A 19124-nucleotide genomic window follows, 5' to 3' on the forward strand; every position below is an offset into this window, starting at 1 on the left:
CCCTTGCAAAAAAACCCAAGAACCCACCTTCCAATGCAGGCGACACGGGTTTGATCCCTGGTCAGGGAACAGAGATCCCGTATGCCACACAGCCACAGCCCACGAGCCACAACCAGAGAGTCCGTACACCACAGCAAAAGGTCCTGAGTGATGCAACTACAATTCCCCGTGCCACAACTAAGACCCAATGCAGCCAAATAAATAAATTAATAGAGTTGCCAGATGGTAGATAAGAGGACCAACATCCTGGTTTATTATCTGCCTTTTCCATGAGTTGTCCTTATTGAGCTGTTAATTTCTCCATGAAAGGGCATCAAAAAGGATTAAAGTGCTATGATTTCAGGTCAGAGGTGAATTTAGTGCCCCATATCCACTGTCGTCTCAAAGATGCTCATGATTAAAGCACTCAGGTGATGTCTTTCCTTATTTATTGAAAACAAAAATGGAAAAAGAGAGCCTTGTGTTCTGATTCTTTTTTTGCTTCAGATCAAGAAAATAATTGCTTTTAAGTCCCTAAAAGAACTTGTAGTAATGACTCTTGAAAGCCCTGAATGGAGCCATTGTTATAGAAACATGACTGCCTTTATGGGTGAAACAATTACATTTTTATACCACATGGAATTAAATGGAAGTTTCTATCCGCCTCTGTTAAGAGCCCCCTTTGGAGAGACTGGAAGCCAATAACCCAGGAGCTGGTGGACACTGACCTCTAGCCAGCCCGTCTGGTCCCAGCCTTCCGTTGTCTCTTCCTGGGCTCCAACTGGAGCTCTTCTGATGAATGCACTATTGTTGGTCTCTTCAGAGAGGAGCTGTGAAAGGAAAGGGAAGATTATTGGTAAGTGGGTAGGAAAATGTTCCAACAGAAGAATGAAATGAAGTAGTTAGCTTCCTTCTCTATATAAGCACCAGCCTTGCTGCCAAATCTTCAGGCTGTAGCAAGTGATTAAAACAATGACATTCCTGATGCAGGGAGAGTCACCTGCGGCCATTGACCAATCACAGGTAAGGCCACTCTCTTCTTTACCCTGGGGACAAGGCAGGGTGTGTTAGTGTGAGTTGCTCAGTCATGTCCAGCTCTTTGTGACCCCATGTACCATAACCCGCCAGACTCCTCTGTTCATGGGATTCTCGAGTCAAGAATACTGGAGTGGATTGCCATTTCCTTCTCCAAGAATGGCCCCCATTTTAAAAGATTTTAATAAGATGAGAACTATCCTAGGATAAATTCGCAGTCATCCCACCCCAGGGTGACATATGTGTATATATATACATATATATATAACGCATATATATATATGCATTTTAATTCCATCATGGTTTATCACAGGATATTGAATATAGTTCCTTGTGCTATTCAGTAGGACCTTGATGTTTATCCATTCTATTCATAATAGCTTACATCTGCTAACCCCAGCTTCCCAGGCCATCACTTTCCCTCCCCTCTCCCCTTTGGCAGCCACAAGTCTGTTCTCCATATCTATGAGTCTGTTTCTTTCTTGTGATAGATTTATTTGTGCCATGCTTTAGAATTAAAATGGGAACCATTCTTGAATGGAAGGACTATGTAAAATGACAAGCCCTAGAGGGAATAATTCTTTTTAACATGATATGACCTCTTAAAGGGCTTCTCTATGGCTCAGCTGGTAAAGAACCCACCTGTCAATGCAGGAGACACAAGAGACGCAGGTTCCATCCCTGGGTTGAGAAGATACTGGGGAGAAGGGAATGGCTACCCACTCCAGTATTCTTGCCTGGAGAATTCCATGGACAGAGGAGCCTGGTAGGCTACAGTCCATGGGGTTGCAAAGAATCATACACAACTGAACAACTAACACTTATTTACTTGGTTTAACAGGCAGGGAATTTTAAAAAGTTATACACACTTATCTTAGATATTATAGTTTAACTAAGACATATATGAGCACATTCAGCAATAGTATAATAGAATAAAATGCCAAGGCCCTTCCTCTGATTGTCTGCTAATTAGAGTTGTATCATTTTTCTTATAAGAGCCACATCAAACTTCTGTTTCTTTAAATTGCAGCAAAAACAATTTGAGTGCAGAATCTTAAAGATATGTTTACAAACTTTTCCCAATCATGTCTGTTTCACCTTTCCTATACTGATTTGGATTATATTTTCAGGCCACTCACTCTCACCAAGTCTTTCCAAAGAATCTCAACTTAGTTTTCATAGGAACAACTCTCTTTTACACTCAAGGTTTCATTGGTTTACATAATATGTAATTAAATGCTGTAATGTAATGAACAGTACAAGTGCATTGATTGGCTTGCTGATAAAATACAACTGTTTCTTGGTAAAGATACAACGGAATTGATGGGACCAGGGCAATTCAATGTGCCAGACCTCTACTAATCTCCAATGATGAGTATGAATGAAGAGTGGGAAGTGTTGTTAATGAGGTGATTTGGCTATTTGGGAATTGGATAATGTGAGCTAGAGCAGCAGTAGGGCTTTCCAGGTGGTGCTAATGGTAAAGAACCCGCCTGCCAATGCAGAAGCTGCGGGAGACCTGGGTTCGATCCCTGGGTTGAGAAGATCCTCTGGAGGAGGGCATGGCAACCCACTCCAGTGTTCTTGCCTGGAGAATCCCGCGGACAGAGGAGCCTGGCGGGCTACAGTCCACAGGGTCACAGAGTCAGACACAACTGAAGCGACTTAGCACTCGTCCAGAGCAACAGCAGTGGAAAAAGACAGGAGAGGACAAATTGAAATGACAGAAACTTTGGAAATAAACAGGCTTGAGTTCAAATTCTGACTTCATTGCTTAGCTGTGAACCTCAAAGTTTCTGCTTGCTTACATGTAAAATAAGAATAATGTGGTGCAGTGAAAGATTGGGAAAACACAGCTAATGTACTTAGCAGTGTGCCTAACACAAGTAAGTAATCAATATAATATTATCAGTAGAATTTTATGTTGAATTGAGCAAATTGAAGACTCAAAGATTCCCTATTGTCTATCCTGCCTAAATAAATGATAATAAGATTAAAAAGATAACACCACTAACTGAAATAGGAAAACCAAGAGGAGAAAGAAGAACTGAACATATTTTCAGGCTGAGGGGAGGGAATCAGTAGCAAGAGAAATTTTTTTTTTTAATTAGAAATCAAATGTGGTTTTCTCTATTGTATGAGATTGTGGGTGGTTTTTGCACTCATCTTTGTTCCTTTCTGTATCTTCCAAATTTTCTATATTGAGTGTATAAATACTGGGCTCAAAAAAAAGAAAAAGAAAAACATCATTTCCTTCAGCATGAGATGTGAAATGGGGGTAGTCTATGAGACAATGCTCCAGGAAAAGTGGAATGGGGTGGCATGGGGACACAGAGGGAGAAAAAAAACTTGGAAAGGAGAGAGAGAGATTTCTTTCACCGAGGCAAGAAAGAAAAGAGAATGAATGAAGGTTCAGAGAAGTTCTAAACTGGGGGTAAGAAAATTTGAGGAAAATCACATCCTTTGGCTTCTATATTTTAAAGCAAATTAAGAGCCAAGGTAGTTTGCTAAAACTGAGGAGGGAAGAAAGAACCAGAAATATGGAAAGAGTATCTGTTGCATGTTTCAGGAAACCCTAACACAGTGCTCTATAGTGACCTTAATGGGAAGGAAATCCAAAAAAAGGGTGGGGGTATATGTTACATAAAGCTAGTTCACTTTGCTGTGCAGTAGAAACTAATATATTACAATGAAACAAAGCAACTATACTCCAATAAAAATTAAATTTAAGAAATAAATAAAAATACTGACAGCCGTTGAACTTATATAGGAAGGCAAGTGACAGGTGGGAAAGATACGTTGTAAGGAAGCTTGGGACCTAGGAGACCGAGGAGGCCAAGTTTGGGTTTCTTGAAAAGCCTATTTTCAACAGGAACTAATATGTATCCGTGGTTGCCATGGAGCTGAATAGAATAAGGAGGTCAAAAGATACTAATAATAATGTTTATAGTATATAACATTATTTATAGTATAATTAGAGGTTAAAAGATAATACTATTTAAGCCATTGTATGCTTTTCCTTTAATACATTTATATTTTTAAAGGGCTTTTAATGGCATTACTGAAACTACAATAAAGTGAAGGAAAGAAATAAGGAAAGAGTAAAAATGTTTTTAAAACTTAATATGAGGAACAGAAAAAGATTTAATTTGAAATTGATACAATATTCCCGAAGAGCCAGGAGGCCCAGATGAGGTTGGAGAACATGCGTGCGTAGTGGTCAGTGGCTGAGTTATCTCTGGGGCTGCAGCTGACCATCTGGAAAGGGGAGTGGCAGGTAGAACTGGCCGGGCAGATGGGGCCAGAGAAGTGGGTGCGGACATTTAGGAGAACACTCACCCTCCCCAATCTGCCCTTCCTCCTCATCTGTCACAGACAGACTGCCATGTCTTCTGTTGCTCCTCTCAGAAACCCTGGAATCATGCTAGCCTTCTCCTTCCGGAACCCCCACCTAAACAGTCCCCAGGTTCCGCCCATTCTGTCTCCTAACACTTCACCCGCCTTCCCCGTCACCGCGGCTGCACGGGCTGCTGTCCTCCCGCCCCGCTGCCTCGGCCTCTAACTGCTCGGCCATGTCTGCTCCTGCTTCCGCTCAGTTCCACTCTTCGCACTGTTCCGGTCTTTAAAAATCACGTCAGGAACTGTTTCACCCTTTCAAGACCCACAAAAAGCTTCTGGTTTCCCTTAGAATAAGGACCAAAGTTCCCAATATAGCTCACCAGGTCCTCATGGTCTGGCTCTTATGACATCCCAGATTCACCTGGCATAGACCGGCCCCCACAACCCTGCTCTCTGTTCTCTGGGCACAGGGGCCTTCTCTTTGCTCCTCAAAGACATAGAGACAAAAAGTGACCCACAAAGATAGAGATGGGGCGGAGCCTCATATGATCAGATGCTATGGACTTCCTAAGGAAGAGAGAAATAAATTGTGGAGCTTCCGAGGTGGCTCCATGGTAAAGAATGTGCTTGCCAATGCTGGAGACACAAGAGACCCAGGTTCAGTCCCCTGGTTGGGAAGATCCCTTGAAGTAGGAAGTGGCAACCCATTCCAGTATTCTTGCCTGGGAAATCCCATGGACAGAGGAGGCTGGCGGGCTACAGTCCATGGGGCCACAAAGAGTCAGCCATGACTGGGTGACTAAAAGAAAATTAGGGTTAGGGTTAGGGTTAGCATAAGTACATAGCACAAATTAAATTTTAAATAACAAAGACTGAGCACTGACTCAAAAGGGTTAAACGATTTAAACTAGAGAGGAAATGGTGTTATATATTGATTGGCTTTCCCTTACACCCTCCACCCTGGTGCTTAAGGGGGCTTGTGGGGAAGCTCAGATCTGTTTTAGGGAATAACACCCATGCCACTTACAGACACAAGTTCCTCCAAGACAATTGTCTCTGAGCATATTCCCGGGATGTCCCAAAGGCATTTCCACCCCAGCAACCCCCTGTCTGCATCTATCCTCCACCCCATCCATCTCCAGAAGCTACGCCTGTACCAAGTACTACTGACCTGACCCTCCAGTCCTCTCTCAATCAGGCTCTCAGCTCGTCTGGATGTGGCATCTGCCCCCAGCCTAATTCCATCCCCCACCAGTCTGTCCTCCCATCCATTCTCCTCTCAGATACTGGGCTGGTCCTTCTAAAATATCAATTTGACCATGATGCTCTCATGATGAAAAAAGAAAAAAAAAAAAGGAGAGGAAGTAGTAGAATGTAAGAAAAAATGTTGACATTGCTTCCAAAGAGTAGGGAGGGAAAAAGGGATGACCTCTGAAAGTACTGTGATTCCAGTAGGGTGATCAGAGGAAAGCCAAATTTTAGTTGGTTGTACTCTTAGTTTTTCGTTCATTTAATTAGATAATATCATAAGTTCAATATTTCTCTAAATACCTGTGAAAGGTCTGAGTCTCTGAAGATTATGAGTACCTGTTAGTACTAAAGGGCAGACTCTTTCTAAAATGAGCCACAGATTTCTGCAAAGCTTAATTTACCTTCCACAAAAAAAAATGTCAGAAAAGAAAAATCTCAGACCTTTTGTTTCACAAGAGTAGTATGACACTGAGGATGGTCACTGAAGGAAAAAAATTGGTTGAAACTCAGTAATGACTTCAAGCAAGATCACCAAATATGTGCAAGTGACATTCTCACATTTCCACACCAGGTGGGTGACTCAGCCCTTGTTCAGCAGGGCTGTAGGGACAAATCACTGCAGGCTCAATATCACATTATACAAGCTGGATGATCAGGGTCCTCTTTTCTAGTGGGCGTGTGTGCATGCATACTCAGTTGCTTCAGGCGTGTCTCTTTGCGACCCTATGGATTTTAGCCCACCAGTCTCCTCTGTTCATGGGATTCTCCGTCAAGAATACTAGAGTGGGTTGCCATGCCCTCTTCCAGGGGATCTTCCCCACCCAGGGATCGAAACCAGTCTCCTGTACTACAGGAGGATTCTTTACTGCTGGGCCCCCTGCGAAGCCCTTTCTAGGGGGCAGAAGGCTTAAAAGAACTGTGCTTCAAACAGCATGTTTGTTTAGCAAAGAGCCTTATTTGCAGGGACCATAGGAAGGGAGCCTCTTTCTAATTTCTTCATGTAAATGCCAAAGCACTTTTCAAATGTTATGAGAGCATCCACTTGAACTACTGTATTTGGACAAGTGAATGGTGTTTTTCAAGTAACTCCTCAAATCATGACCCCAGACCTGGTCAATAAAGGCATTCAGGAATTGTCTAGAGCCTCAAGCTACACATATCATTTGTCTAAGTGGATGCGTGACATTCTAGCCTGAGCCTAAACTGGGTTCAGATGTTCTGGATGTGTAAAAAGTGATATCCAGAAGCATCCTTTGGAGAACTCAGACCTATATTATTTTGAATTAAAAAATTTAATTGAAGTATAGTTGGCATACAATGTTATATTCGTTTCGAGTGCACAATGTAGTGATTCAAGATTTATATACTTTACAAATTGATCACAATGGTAATTGCACAATGGTGCAATCTGTCGCCACACAAAGTTATTACAATAGTATTGACCATATTCCCTTTGCTGTATATTATATCCCTATGACTTACTTATTTTATAACTAGAAGTTTGTACCTCTTGATTCCCCTCACCTATTCTGCCTAACCCTGGATCCCTTCCCCTCTGGTGATCACCAATTTGTTCTCTGTATATATGAGCCTGTTTCTAGTTTGCTGGTTGGTTTTGTTTCTTAGATTCTACCTTCTAGTGAAATCGTATGGTACTTGTCTTTCTCTGACTTATTTCATTTAGCATAATACCCTCTAGTACACTCATGTTATTGCAAATGGCAAGATTTCATTCTTCTTATGACTTAGTAATATTCATATATATATACTCAAACTTCTTTATCCATTCATCCACTGATGAATACTTAGCTTGCTTCCATACCTTGCTTGTTGTCAATAATGTTGCAGTGAACACAGAGATGCATGTATTAATATCTTTTTAATCAGTGTTTTCATTTTCTTTGGATAAATACCCAGTAGTGAAATTGCTGTAATATGTGCAAGTTTTATTTTTTAACTTTTTGGAGACTCCTCCATACTGTTTCTAGAAACACATCTGAAGGTAGAATATAGGAATGGTTCTCAGTGCAGTTCGGTAGCTGTCTTGTACTCACCATCACGAATCACAACTGGATGAAGGAGAGAGAGGAGTTGGACATGTGATTTGGCTTTTAAGACACATGACCCAGAGAGTTGAGGGGACATCCCCTCTCCTCTCACTCCAGACCTCCATTCATCGTTAGTGCTGCAAGAGAACTTTAATGGCATCTTCCCGTGTGAGATGGATGACTAGAGCCATGAAAAGCCACACGTGATGGCAAGAGGGAACTTGCTCATGGTGGACTGTGAGCAATCCTTATAGAGGGTCATTCTGCAGGGAGAGTAAAATCTAAAATAATCCACAGTTTCTGGCCTGGCTGGCTGATAGGTGGTGCTATCACTTCCTGAAGTAGGGAATAAAAGAGAAGGAGATGATGGCCAACTCAGGGTTTAGAGATGTTGAGTTTAAGATGACTATGAAATTTCCAGGGAAAGGTGTAAAAAGAGCTTTAGAGAGAGTCTCGGGTAGAACTATAAATTTTGTGTCATAAGTTTAGAGATGTCAGTTAAAGTAATGGCTGTTGAGGAGATGGTCTAGAGAAAGTACATGAGGAGAGCAAAAAAGACCGCAAAACCCTAAGACTGCCCACATTAAAAGGAGCAGCAAAAAGTGAGCTTAATAGAGTGATAATTAACTAGCTGGGTAAGCCTACCTAGGGATGTAAAAAGAAGATCTGGGAAAGTTGCTCCTCAAGAAAGTCAACTTATCATCTCAGTTCAGTCAGTTCAGTCACTCAGTCATGTCTGACTCTTTGCGACCCCATGAATCGCAGCATGCCAGGCCTCCCTGTCCATCACCAGCTCCCGAAGTTTACTCAAACTCATGCCCATCAAGTCGGTGATGCCTTCCAGCCATCTCATCCTCTGTCGTCCCCTTCTCCTCCTGCCCCCAATCCCTCCCAGCATCAGGCTCTTTTCCAATGAGTCAACTACATAGTTGTTTTTGGAAAATTACACCACTTCCTTTGTTTCTAGATCTTTCCTTTCAGACAAACTGACCATAGAGTATTAAATCTGAAACTGGACACTCAAGTCAAAGAATAATTGTTAGGACTTTAAGGATATAAACCTCAGCAGTAAAGACTCCATCTGCCAATGTAGGAGACGGTTTGATCTCTGGGTCAGGAAAATCCCCTGGAGAAGGAAATGGCAGTCCACTCCAGTATTCTTGCCTGGGAAATCCCATGAACAGAGGAGCCTGGTGGGCTAATGTCCATGGTTGCAAAGAGTCAGACATGACTTAGCAACTGAAAAATGACAACAACAAATAAACCTTACATAAATTAGGATATATTTAAGGATATAAACCAGTTAAGCCAGGAAATAATAAACAGTCATTAGCTGAAGCATAGCAGTGTTAAGTCCTAGAAATTTTCTTTTAAAAACTTGATTGTCCAGAGCCACATTAATTGGTGCTTAAAAGTGATTAATCTCTTTATTTCCCCTCCAGTCATTTGAAACCTTCTATAAGATGCCCTAGTGGGAAAAGTGTAATATTTCAATGGAGACTTTACAAGGGCGTTAGTTTTGCAAGGTTTTAGAGTGCGATTGCATAGGTCTCAGCATCATAATTCAACAACCAGCCTCCTGCAAATCAGACGTTTTTATGCAGGTTCAGAAGCTATGCAGGACCGTGAACTCCAATACTGAAATTTCAGAGAGCAACTCTTTCATTTTCTTTTAACTGGAAAATAAACAGACTGCTATCTTCTTTATAAAGGAAATAAGTCCTGCCGCTGCTTAGTCGCTCAGTCATGTCTGACTCTTTGTGACCCTACGGACTATAGCCCACCAGGCTCCTCTGTCCATGGGATTCTCCAGACAAAGATACTGAAGTGGGTTGCTATTCCCTCCTCCAGGGGAGCTTTCCAACCTAGGAACAGAACCCATGTCTCTTGTCTCCTGCAGTGGCAGACAGATTCTTTACCACTAGCACCACCTGGGAAGCCCGCTAGAGGCTGCAGCAACCCTAAACTCTGCTTTCTGCCTCCCAGGTGGATTCTGACAGCCCTGGAATTGGCACAGGTCTCCCTGGGTCAGGCCGACATCACTAAGGGCGCCAGTATCAGATTAATTACACTGCCCTCTGATCTGACTTGCTAAGAATAAAAATTTGATGGGTCCCTAATGAATTTCAAGCTATATGATTTACATCTAACGTGTGAGAACGCTTCACTCTACATCAAAACTGTATCATCAATTATCCATGTGAACCTTTGATGAAGAGAATGAACTTTTAAAACATGTTCAGATTGCATGGATGTGGTGCCTGAGTATTTACCTTTGCAAATAATCATTTATCAGTAAATGTAGCTTCACCACTTGTCCAGGTTTACCCAAGATTCTTCTAGTTTTAGACTGAGAATCCTGCAAATTGAGATGGTTGGTCACCCTAGGAAAATGAATCAATCTCTCCTGTTGGTCTTATTCTGAAAAGTGAGAAAGGACCCAATTATAACCATATATAAAAATACAACCTGATGATTGTATTTTTAATTGCGGCCTCTTCTTGCTTACTTAGCATACTGTAGCTATACTTCCAGCTAAATGGGATCCTTTCCACATAAATCTTTCCCCCTTTTAAAGAACTTTTTCCATGCCTTACGTGACACTTTCTGTTCCTAAGACCATAATTAACACCGCCTTCTAGATTGTAGCAGATCATTCTGACCCAGACAGTGACCCTAGCTCCACAGGAAGTCTTTTATTCAAGCCTAGCAGTTGTCCTGGTTTTCTCATTGCTTTAACTGCTGCATTGCAGAGTCACATTTCTCCATCCTACAGTGAGTGTTTTAAGTGTTTGAACCAGGAAGGGATTTGAAACTCAAATGTTGGGTTAAGCTACATAAATAGGTGTTTTTTTTTTTATATTTAGCAGTCCCTAGAATCCAAATTCAGAGAAGGCAATGGCACCCCACTCCAGTACTCTTGCCTGGAAAATCCCATGGCCGGAGGACCCTGGTAGGCTGCAGTCCATGGGGTCGCACAGAGTCGGACACGACTGCAGTAACTTAGCAGCAGCAGCAGCAGTATCTAAATTTGCTAAGTATACACTGTGAATCTCCAAAGAAATCAAATACATTCAGCGTTTCACAAACGTATTTGATCATGGATGTCACTTGAAAAGTTTGTAGAATTCATATCTGGCCGTAGAAAGTTTGAGAAGCACTAGCATACATGGAAAAGCACAGACTTTGCTGCCATAGAGCTCTGGGTTCAAATCTTAGATCCAATGCCTTTTAGTTACATGCCTCATTCACTTGACCTATCAGTAAATCCTTTCTTTAAGTTTCCAAGTTATTATAAAAAAAAAGGATGTAAAGGAGGGAGGACATTTAAAGGCAACTTCTGTTTCCTCTTTTGTATATCAGGTACCTACCTACTGGGGCTCCTGTAAGGAGCTATAAGCTTGTGTATGAAAGGCACCTGCCATACTGCCTCAGAAGTTGATGGTGTAAATGTAACATGGACATCTTATCCCAGTGACTATAGGTTCATGAGACATTAATGGACCAAAGCTAAAGCAAAGAGCAGAAGTGCTGCTTTTTCTGCTCTTTGACAGCAGAATTCTGTCACTTCAGAATTCCACTCCTTTGAGGCTTGACATTTTTATCATCTTACTGTTAACAAATAACCCTTAGCAGACATTGCTCACTTACTGTTAACAAATCACCCCTTCGCAGACATTGCTTAAAAGATAATGGAAGCAAGTGCCATACTGTTTTGATTAATGTAGTTTTATAGTATAGCCCGAATTCAGGGAGCCTGATTCCTCCAGTGTTTTTTTTTTTCTTTCTCAGGATTGTTTTGGTTATTTGGGTTTTTGACTTTCCATACAAATTTAAAAAAATTTTTGTTCCAGTTCTGTGAAAAGAGGCATTGGTAATTTGGTAGAAATTGCACTGAATCTATAGATTACTTTGAGTATTGTCATTTTCACAATACTGATTCTTCCAATCCAAGAACATGGTATATCTCTCCATCTTTTTGCATAAACTTTTATTTCTTTCATCAGTATCTTATAGCTTCTGAAGTACAGGTCTTTTGCCTCCTTAGGTAGGTTTATTCCTAGGTATTTTATTCTTTTGATGTGATGGTAAATGGGATTGTTTCCTTAATTTCTCTTTCTGACCTTTCATTGTTAGTGTATAGGAATGCAAGAGATTTCTGTGTATTAATTTTGTATCTAGTAATTTTACCAAATTCATTGATGAGTTCTAGCAGTTTTCTGGTAGCATCTTTAGGATTTTGTATGTATAGTATCATGTCATCTGCAAATAAAGTGACAGTTTTACATCTTCTTTTCCAATTTGGATTCCTATTATTTCTTTTCTTCTCTGATTGCTGTGGCTGGGACTTCCAAAACTATGTTGAATAATAGTGGCAACAGCAGACATCCTTGTCTTGTTCCTGATCTTAGAGGAAATGCTTTCAGTCTTTCACTGTTGAGAATGATGTTAGCTGTGGGTTTGTAAGATACAGTCTGTATTATGTTGAATAACTTCTCTCTATATAGATCAATGGAACCAGATAGAAAGCCCAGAAATAGACCCACACACTTATGGTCAATTAATCTACAACAGAAGAGGCAAGAATATACAATGGAGAAAAGACAGTCTTCTCAATAAGTGGTGATGGGAAAACTGGACAGTTAAATGTGAAAAAAATGAAATTAGAACATTCTCTAACACCATCCACAAAATAAACACAAAGTAGATGAAAAAGCTAAATGTAAGGCCAGACACTATAAAAACTCTTAGAGGAAAACACTGGAAGAACACTTTTGATATAAATTGCAGCAGTATCTTTTTCATTTTTTATTTTCTTTTGAACTTTTTCTTTTATATTGGGGTATAACCTATTAACAATGTTGTGATAGTTTCTGGTGAAGAGAGAAGGGACTCACCCATACACACACATGTATCCATTCTCCCCCAAGTCGCTTCCCATCCAGGCTACTACATAACATTGAGCAGAGTTCCATGTGCTATACAATAGGTCCCTGTTGGTTATCCATTTTAAATATAGTGGTGTGTGTACATGACCATCCCAAACTCCCTAACTATCCCTTCCCCCACCAACCATAAGTTCGTTTTCTAAGTCTGTGAGCCTTTCTGTTTTGTAAATAAGTTCATTTGTATCATTTCTTTTCAGATTCCACATATAAGGGATGTCATACAATATTTCTCCACTGTCTGACTTACTTCACTCAGTATGACATTCTCTAGGTCCATCTATGTTGCTGCAAATGGCATTATTTCCTTCTTTTTAATGGCTGAGTAATATTCCATATATATACCACATCTTTTTTATCCATTCCTCTGTTGATGGACATTTAGGTTGCTTCCGTGTCTTGGCTATTGTAAATAGTGCTGCAATGAATACTGGGGTGCATATATCCTTTCGAATCATGTTTTTCTCCAGATATGTGCCTAGAACTGAGAATGCAAGGTCATATGATAGCTCTGTGTTTAGTTTTTAAGGAGCCTCCATACTATTCTCCATAGTGGCTGTACAAATTTTCATTCCCACCAACAATGTAGGAGGGTTCCCTTCTCTCCACACCCTCTCCAGCATTTATTTTTTGTGGATTTTTTTTTTTTAATGATAGCCATTCTGGCTGGTGTGAGGTGATACCTCATTGTAGTTTTGATTTGCATTTCTCTAATAATTAGTAATGTTGTACATGTTTTCATGTGCCTGTTGGTCATCTGTACATCTTTGGAAAAATATCCATTCAGGTCTTCTGCCCATTTGTTGACTGGGTTGTTTGTTTTGATGCTGTTAAACATCATGAACTGTTTGTAAATTTTGGAGACTAATACCTTGTTGGTCATATCACTTGCAGATGTTTTCTCCCAATCTGTGGGTTGTCTTTTCATTTGGTTTATTGTTTCCTTTGCTGTGCAAAAGCTTTTGAGTTTAAGTAGGTCCCATTTATTTTTGTATTTATTTCCATCATTCATAGCAGTATCTTTTTTGATCCACCTCCTAGAGTAATGAAAATAAAAACAAAAATAAACAAATGGGACCTAATTAAACTTAAAAGCTTTTACACAGCAAAGGAAACCATAAACAAAATGAAAAAGACAACCCACAGAATGGGAGAAAAATTTGCAAACAAGGGACCGACAAAGGATTATTCTCCAAAATATATAAACAGCTCATGGAGCTCTAGGTTATGAAAGCAAACAATCCAATCAAAAAATAGGCAGAAGATCTAAATAGACATTTTTCCAAAGATGACATACAGATGGCCAAAAAGCACATGAAAAGATGCTCAACATCACTAATTATCAGAGAAATGCAAATCAAAACTGTGAGCTATGACCTCACACTGATCAGAATGACCATCCTCAAAAAATCTATAAACAATAAACGCTGGAAATGGTGTGGGAAAAAAGTAACCCTCCTACATTATTGGTGGGAATGTAAATTGGTACAGCCATTATGGTAAACAGTATGGACTTAGCATGGAGGTTCCTTAAAAAAATAAAAATAGAGGTACCATATGATCCAGCAGTCCTATTCCCGGGCATGTCTCTGGACAAAACCATAATTCAAAAAGATACACACACTTTAAGGTTCGTTGCAGGACTATTTACAATAGCCAATGAAAGGAAGCAACCTAAATGTCTATCAACAGAGGAATGGATAAAGAAGATGTGGTACATATATACAATAAAATATTACTCAGCCACTAGAAAATGAAATAATGCCACTTACAGCAACATGGATAGGCCTAGAGATTATCATACTAACTGAAGTATGTCAGACAGAGAAAGAAAAATATCATATGATATCACTCATAATGAAATCTAATTTTAAAAATAATATAAATGAACTTATCTTTAAAACAGAAAGACTCAGAGATTTTGAAAACACACTTAAGGTTACCAAACGGGAAAAGTGTATGTAGGGTGGGGGGAAGGGAAGGGATAAATTAGGAGCTTGGGATTAAAATACACACAATACTATATAAAAAGTAGATAACCAATAGGAACCTACTGTATAGTACAGGGAACTATACTCAATATTTTTTAATAACCTATATGGGAAAAGAATCTGAAAAAGAATGACTATATATGTACATGTATAATTGAATCACTTTGCTGTACCCTTGAAACTAACACAACATTGTAAATCAACTATACTCCAATAAAATTTTTTTAAAAAGATAATGCCATGGATTTACATGTATGCCCCATCCCGATCCCCCCTCCCACCTCCCTCTCCACCCGATTAAAAAAAAAAAAAAAGAAAAGATAATGCCAGAAAAAACAATTAGGTGGAAAGAGAAGGGAAACAAAGAATGTTTTCTTCCCCTATTTGGTGCTCCATAAGGCATATTAGCATAGTAAAGTGTCCTCTTGGTGGACAGGAAAGGCAAAAAGGTCATGAAGAAGGTGGAAAGAACAGGTCAGAAGGCATTAAAGACACAATTCACACCCTTCATTCAACTAATTGTAAGATATGAGACAAGTGGAAGCCCAATTGTTATATTTCAGAGACAAGTGTTCTACTAGAGAAAGAACAGTCTAATTTCACAGACTAGATGTGTTCCAGAAAAATTGAGCTTCAGACAAATTTATGAAGTACATTTCCCCACAGACTTCCCTTAAAAGAGCAGAGATACACTTCCTGGGCGAAGGACTAGGCCAACACATAGTATTGTTGTTGTTCAGTTGCTAAATCGAGTCTGACTCTGCAACTCCATGAACTAGCACGCCAGGCTTCCCTGTACTTCACTATTTCCTGGAGTTTGCGCTAATTCGTGTCCATTGAGTCGGTGACACTATCTAAACATCTCATCCTCTTCTCCTTCTACCCTCACTCTTTTCTAGCGGCAGGGTCTTTTCCAATGAGTTGGCTCTTTGCAACAGGTGGCCAAAGTACTGGAACTTCAGCTTCAGCATCAGTCCTTCCAGTGAATATTCAAGGTTGATTTCCTTTAGGATTGACTGGTTTGATTTCCTTGCTATCCAAGGGACCTTCAAGAGTCTTCTCCGGCACAATTCAAAAGCATCAGTTCTTTAGCACTCAGCCTTCTTTATGGTCCAACTTCCACATCCGTATATGACTACTGGAAAAATCATAGCTTTGACTATATGGACCTTGGTCCATAGAGTCCCACTAGCATATCATTAAGTTATAATGAAAAGAATCCCCGATTTTCTTCTACTGTGCTATGTATAGAATGACTTTCCTCTCACCAAGTTTCAGTTTTCTCTTGAAAAGAGGGATAACAATAACATTATCCCTTCCTAAGTTGATTGTGAGAATCAAATTAAGCAAGTTATGTGAAAAATCTTATAGACTTATCATCCTGAGGACAGGAGCCATGCCTGTCTTGCTCATCATGGTATTTCCAGCATGGTCTCAGGGTCTGGCAGGTATATGGCTGGCACCCTATAGACTAATGCTGAATGAGTAAATTAATAGCTTATAACTCAAAAGCCCTGAGCAAATTCTTGTTTGATGTTTGTTCATTTCTTTGTATATCATAGGAGCAGTTCATTGTAGTGTTCTAAGACTTTGATTTCATTGCATTTACTGTCAATTCCATTCTAGGCAAGAAAGAATTTTCAGATAGAAAAAACTATATATGGTTTTCTCTCTGCCTATATATAGGCAGAGAAAAAACTAGAAATGATGTCATATAGGCAGTCCTTCCCAAGGAAGAGACATTAACATCCTTAATCTTTCCAAAAATAGTATCATCATTTACTGAGTACTTACTGTTCCATGTGCTTACATGTAATAACATCAGATCATCATAAGTCCCTTTGCTACAACTATTTCTATTACATGATACAGATGAAAAAACTGAGGTGTAGAATGGTTATATAACTTCCAGAAGATCATGGAGCCAGCATTGGAGCCAGGCTGACTGGTTCCACAGTCCCGACATTGTCTTTCTTTTTCACTAGAAAAAACATCATAAATCAGCACTGGTCTGAAGTCTGGAGAACCACTGATTGATTTTATTTGATGATTCTTTTTGCTATACTAGCCTTCCCTCTGAAGTCGCAGACCCCAGGAATTTCATCCACATCTTGGGATAAGAATGATGACTCATTCTGATCAGAGGATAATAATGTGGAAAAAGAAAAATAAACACTGGTGGGCTTCTATTTGTAAAAAGAGAAGAAAATCAGAAAGACATACCATATGGGAGGAAAATCTATTCTATTACAGGGGCAATGTAACAGGAGCCACTAGTAAAATTTTTAAAAGCTGAGTCAGCAAATTCAGATACTAGTTAATAACTTGGGGTGGCATGAATGTGTGCTCAGTCATATCCGACTGTTTGTGATCCTGTGGACTGTAGCCACCAGGCTCCTCTGTTCATGGGATTCTCCAGGCAAGAATACTGGAGTGGGTTGCCATTTCCTCCTCCAGGGGATCTTCCTGACCCACGGGTGGAACCCAGGTCTCTTATGTCTCATGCATTGCAGGCAGATTCTTTACCACTTGAGCTATCAGGGAAGCCCACAAAGTTGTGGACAACCCAACAAAGGTTACCTTCTTTCATCTGTAAGAGTGAATCGAGCCAAGATCATCAGTAGAGCCGCACTAAATAGAGCTGAGACTATAAAAGAGACTGAACACTGCAAACTTGGGGCCCTGCCTCCAAGTTCATGAACCAATCAGTGCAGAAAGTGTGAAAGTGTTAGTCACTCAGTCATGTCCAACTTTTTGCGAACCCATGGATGGTAGCCTACCAGGCTCCTCTGTCCATGGAATTCTCCAGGCAAGAATACTGGAGTGGGTAGCCATTACCTTCTCCAGGGGATCTTTCTTCCCAACCCAGGGATCGAACCCAGGTCTTCCACACTAGAGGCAGATTGTGTACCATCTGAACCACCAGGGAAGCCCAGCCTGTGCAGAGGTGGGTCACCAGTGAGGAGCAATGAGGGCTCAGAAGCACACAGCTCCGCTCTGCTGGCTGGGTCCTTGCTCGGCTCTGACTATAGCAGCATGAGTGGCAGACTACAAGGCTGAATGAGGACAAGGGAATTTGCTGCTCTGCTTCTGACATGGAGTGAGACCCTGTGGTTCTTCCCCCTCCCCATGCCCTCAGCCTGCCTTTCACCTGTGGAAAAACCTTAGCCAAAGACTAAGTTTAATCTGAGAAGTGAGAACATGCAGAAACAAAGGAAAACAATCCAAGGAGACTAAATAATAACAGTTTAGCCATTAAGCACAGTTCCTTTAGATCCCTCTCAGGGGTTATAAATAACATTCTAAACAATATCTTTTGAACTGTCTTATAGATACTGAAACTCCCACCAGGTGGAAGTGGTTAACTGCAAGATGACCAAACTATAGCCATGACATAAGCTGCCACAGTTCTGAGAATGAACTGGCCTCAAGGAAACAGGAACAAACTGATCCTAGAACTGAAGATTAACTCTACTTAAAACAATCAAGATGACACTGATCAGACCACTGATGACCAGTTTGCAGACGACTGCCAGAGCTGACTGTGCTGCGCCTGCAAGGAGGCCCCTCCCTCCGCCTATAAAATCTCTTGCTCACTGATTGTCAGCTGGGGAAAGTCAGTCTTTGCAGATGTCTGCCTCACCCCTCCCCACCCCTACTGCTGCCAGCATCCAAAATAAAGCAAACTTTCCTTTCCACCAACCGTGTCCCTTTATTGACTTTTAAGTGGTGAGCAGCTGGACTCTACTTTCCATTACACTTCCTCTGAGTGCCCACTGGCACTTCCTACTCCTATGAGTATCTCCCCAGCAATGCTTTTTTTTTTCTTTCTGTTTTTTCATCCAAAGCAGTTGCAGTCACAATTGGCTGCAGTTTTCAGATTCCATCCCCACCTCCCCAGGACCAACTTGACCACCACCTCTCAGAATTACCAGCACCAAGCCAGTAGTGTTCCCTGCTCAGAGGACTGGTTCAACTGGCCAGGGCCTCTAGTCTGAGCTTTTATGTTCTGATAATGCCAACTCCCATCTTTGTTTCTGCAGTCTGGGAGTGGCGGCTGCTGCCTGCAGTTACCTCTGGCTTCTCCTTTGCATTTTCAGTCTTCCGATATCCATCTGGTCAAATTCTTCGTTAAAACATCTGATGTGGCTTCTGGTTTCCTGGCTGGACCTTGGTAGAACAGTATCCACGTCCATCTCTTCTTCCTCTTCTTAGCCCTCACCTGTCACTTGATACTTGCATATTTATATTACTGTTGAGAGGGGGGTTTTTTTGGTTTGCTTTGTTAATGTGTGTGTTCTGGTTTACCACTTAGATAAAAAAAAAAAAAAAAAAAAAGCTTTGGGAAGGATAGGAAAATTTTACAGAGTTTAGCTTCCGAAGGATGTAGATTTAAGATTTGGTTTTGCCATTTCCCAAAGAAATGATTTTGAGCAAATTATTCCACAGTTCTGTATGCCACTTTCTCACCTATCAAATAGTAACAACACTGACTGCCTCATTTAATGCTGAGAGGATAATAGTTTTTTTTTATA

The 19124-nt window shown here is 40.6% G+C and overlaps 1 protein-coding gene and 1 long non-coding RNA gene across 16 annotated transcripts in view; one reads left to right on the forward strand and one right to left on the reverse strand.

Annotated features, from left to right (window-relative positions):
- The window catches only part of LMNTD1 (lamin tail domain containing 1), a 480744-nt gene that overhangs the window by 173264 nt on the left and 288356 nt on the right, over positions 1 to 19124 (reverse strand). For 12 of the 15 annotated variants that reach the window (XM_070453810.1, XM_070453812.1, XM_070453817.1 and 9 more), the window contains one exon: positions 708 to 809. Coding sequence is in view for 3 of the 15 variants with exons in the window: in XM_070453820.1 (XP_070309921.1) it covers positions 708 to 809; positions 4354 to 4380 (129 nt within the window). In the remaining 12 variants the exon portion in view is untranslated. Of the gene's footprint in view, positions 1 to 707; positions 810 to 4353; positions 4437 to 19124 lie in introns of those variants that run through there. The other 3 variants (XM_070453820.1, XM_070453799.1, XM_070453798.1) reach the window with 1 other exon arrangement.
- LOC139030616 (uncharacterized) lies at positions 768 to 18287 on the forward strand. The gene is made up of 2 exons (XR_011483008.1): positions 768 to 1002; positions 17922 to 18287. It is a non-coding gene; the product is annotated as an uncharacterized lncRNA (long non-coding RNA).

The sequence above is a fragment of the Odocoileus virginianus genome, chromosome 23, assembly GCF_023699985.2.
Source record: "Odocoileus virginianus isolate 20LAN1187 ecotype Illinois chromosome 23, Ovbor_1.2, whole genome shotgun sequence".
NCBI classification, from domain to species: Eukaryota; Metazoa; Chordata; class Mammalia; order Artiodactyla; family Cervidae; genus Odocoileus; species Odocoileus virginianus.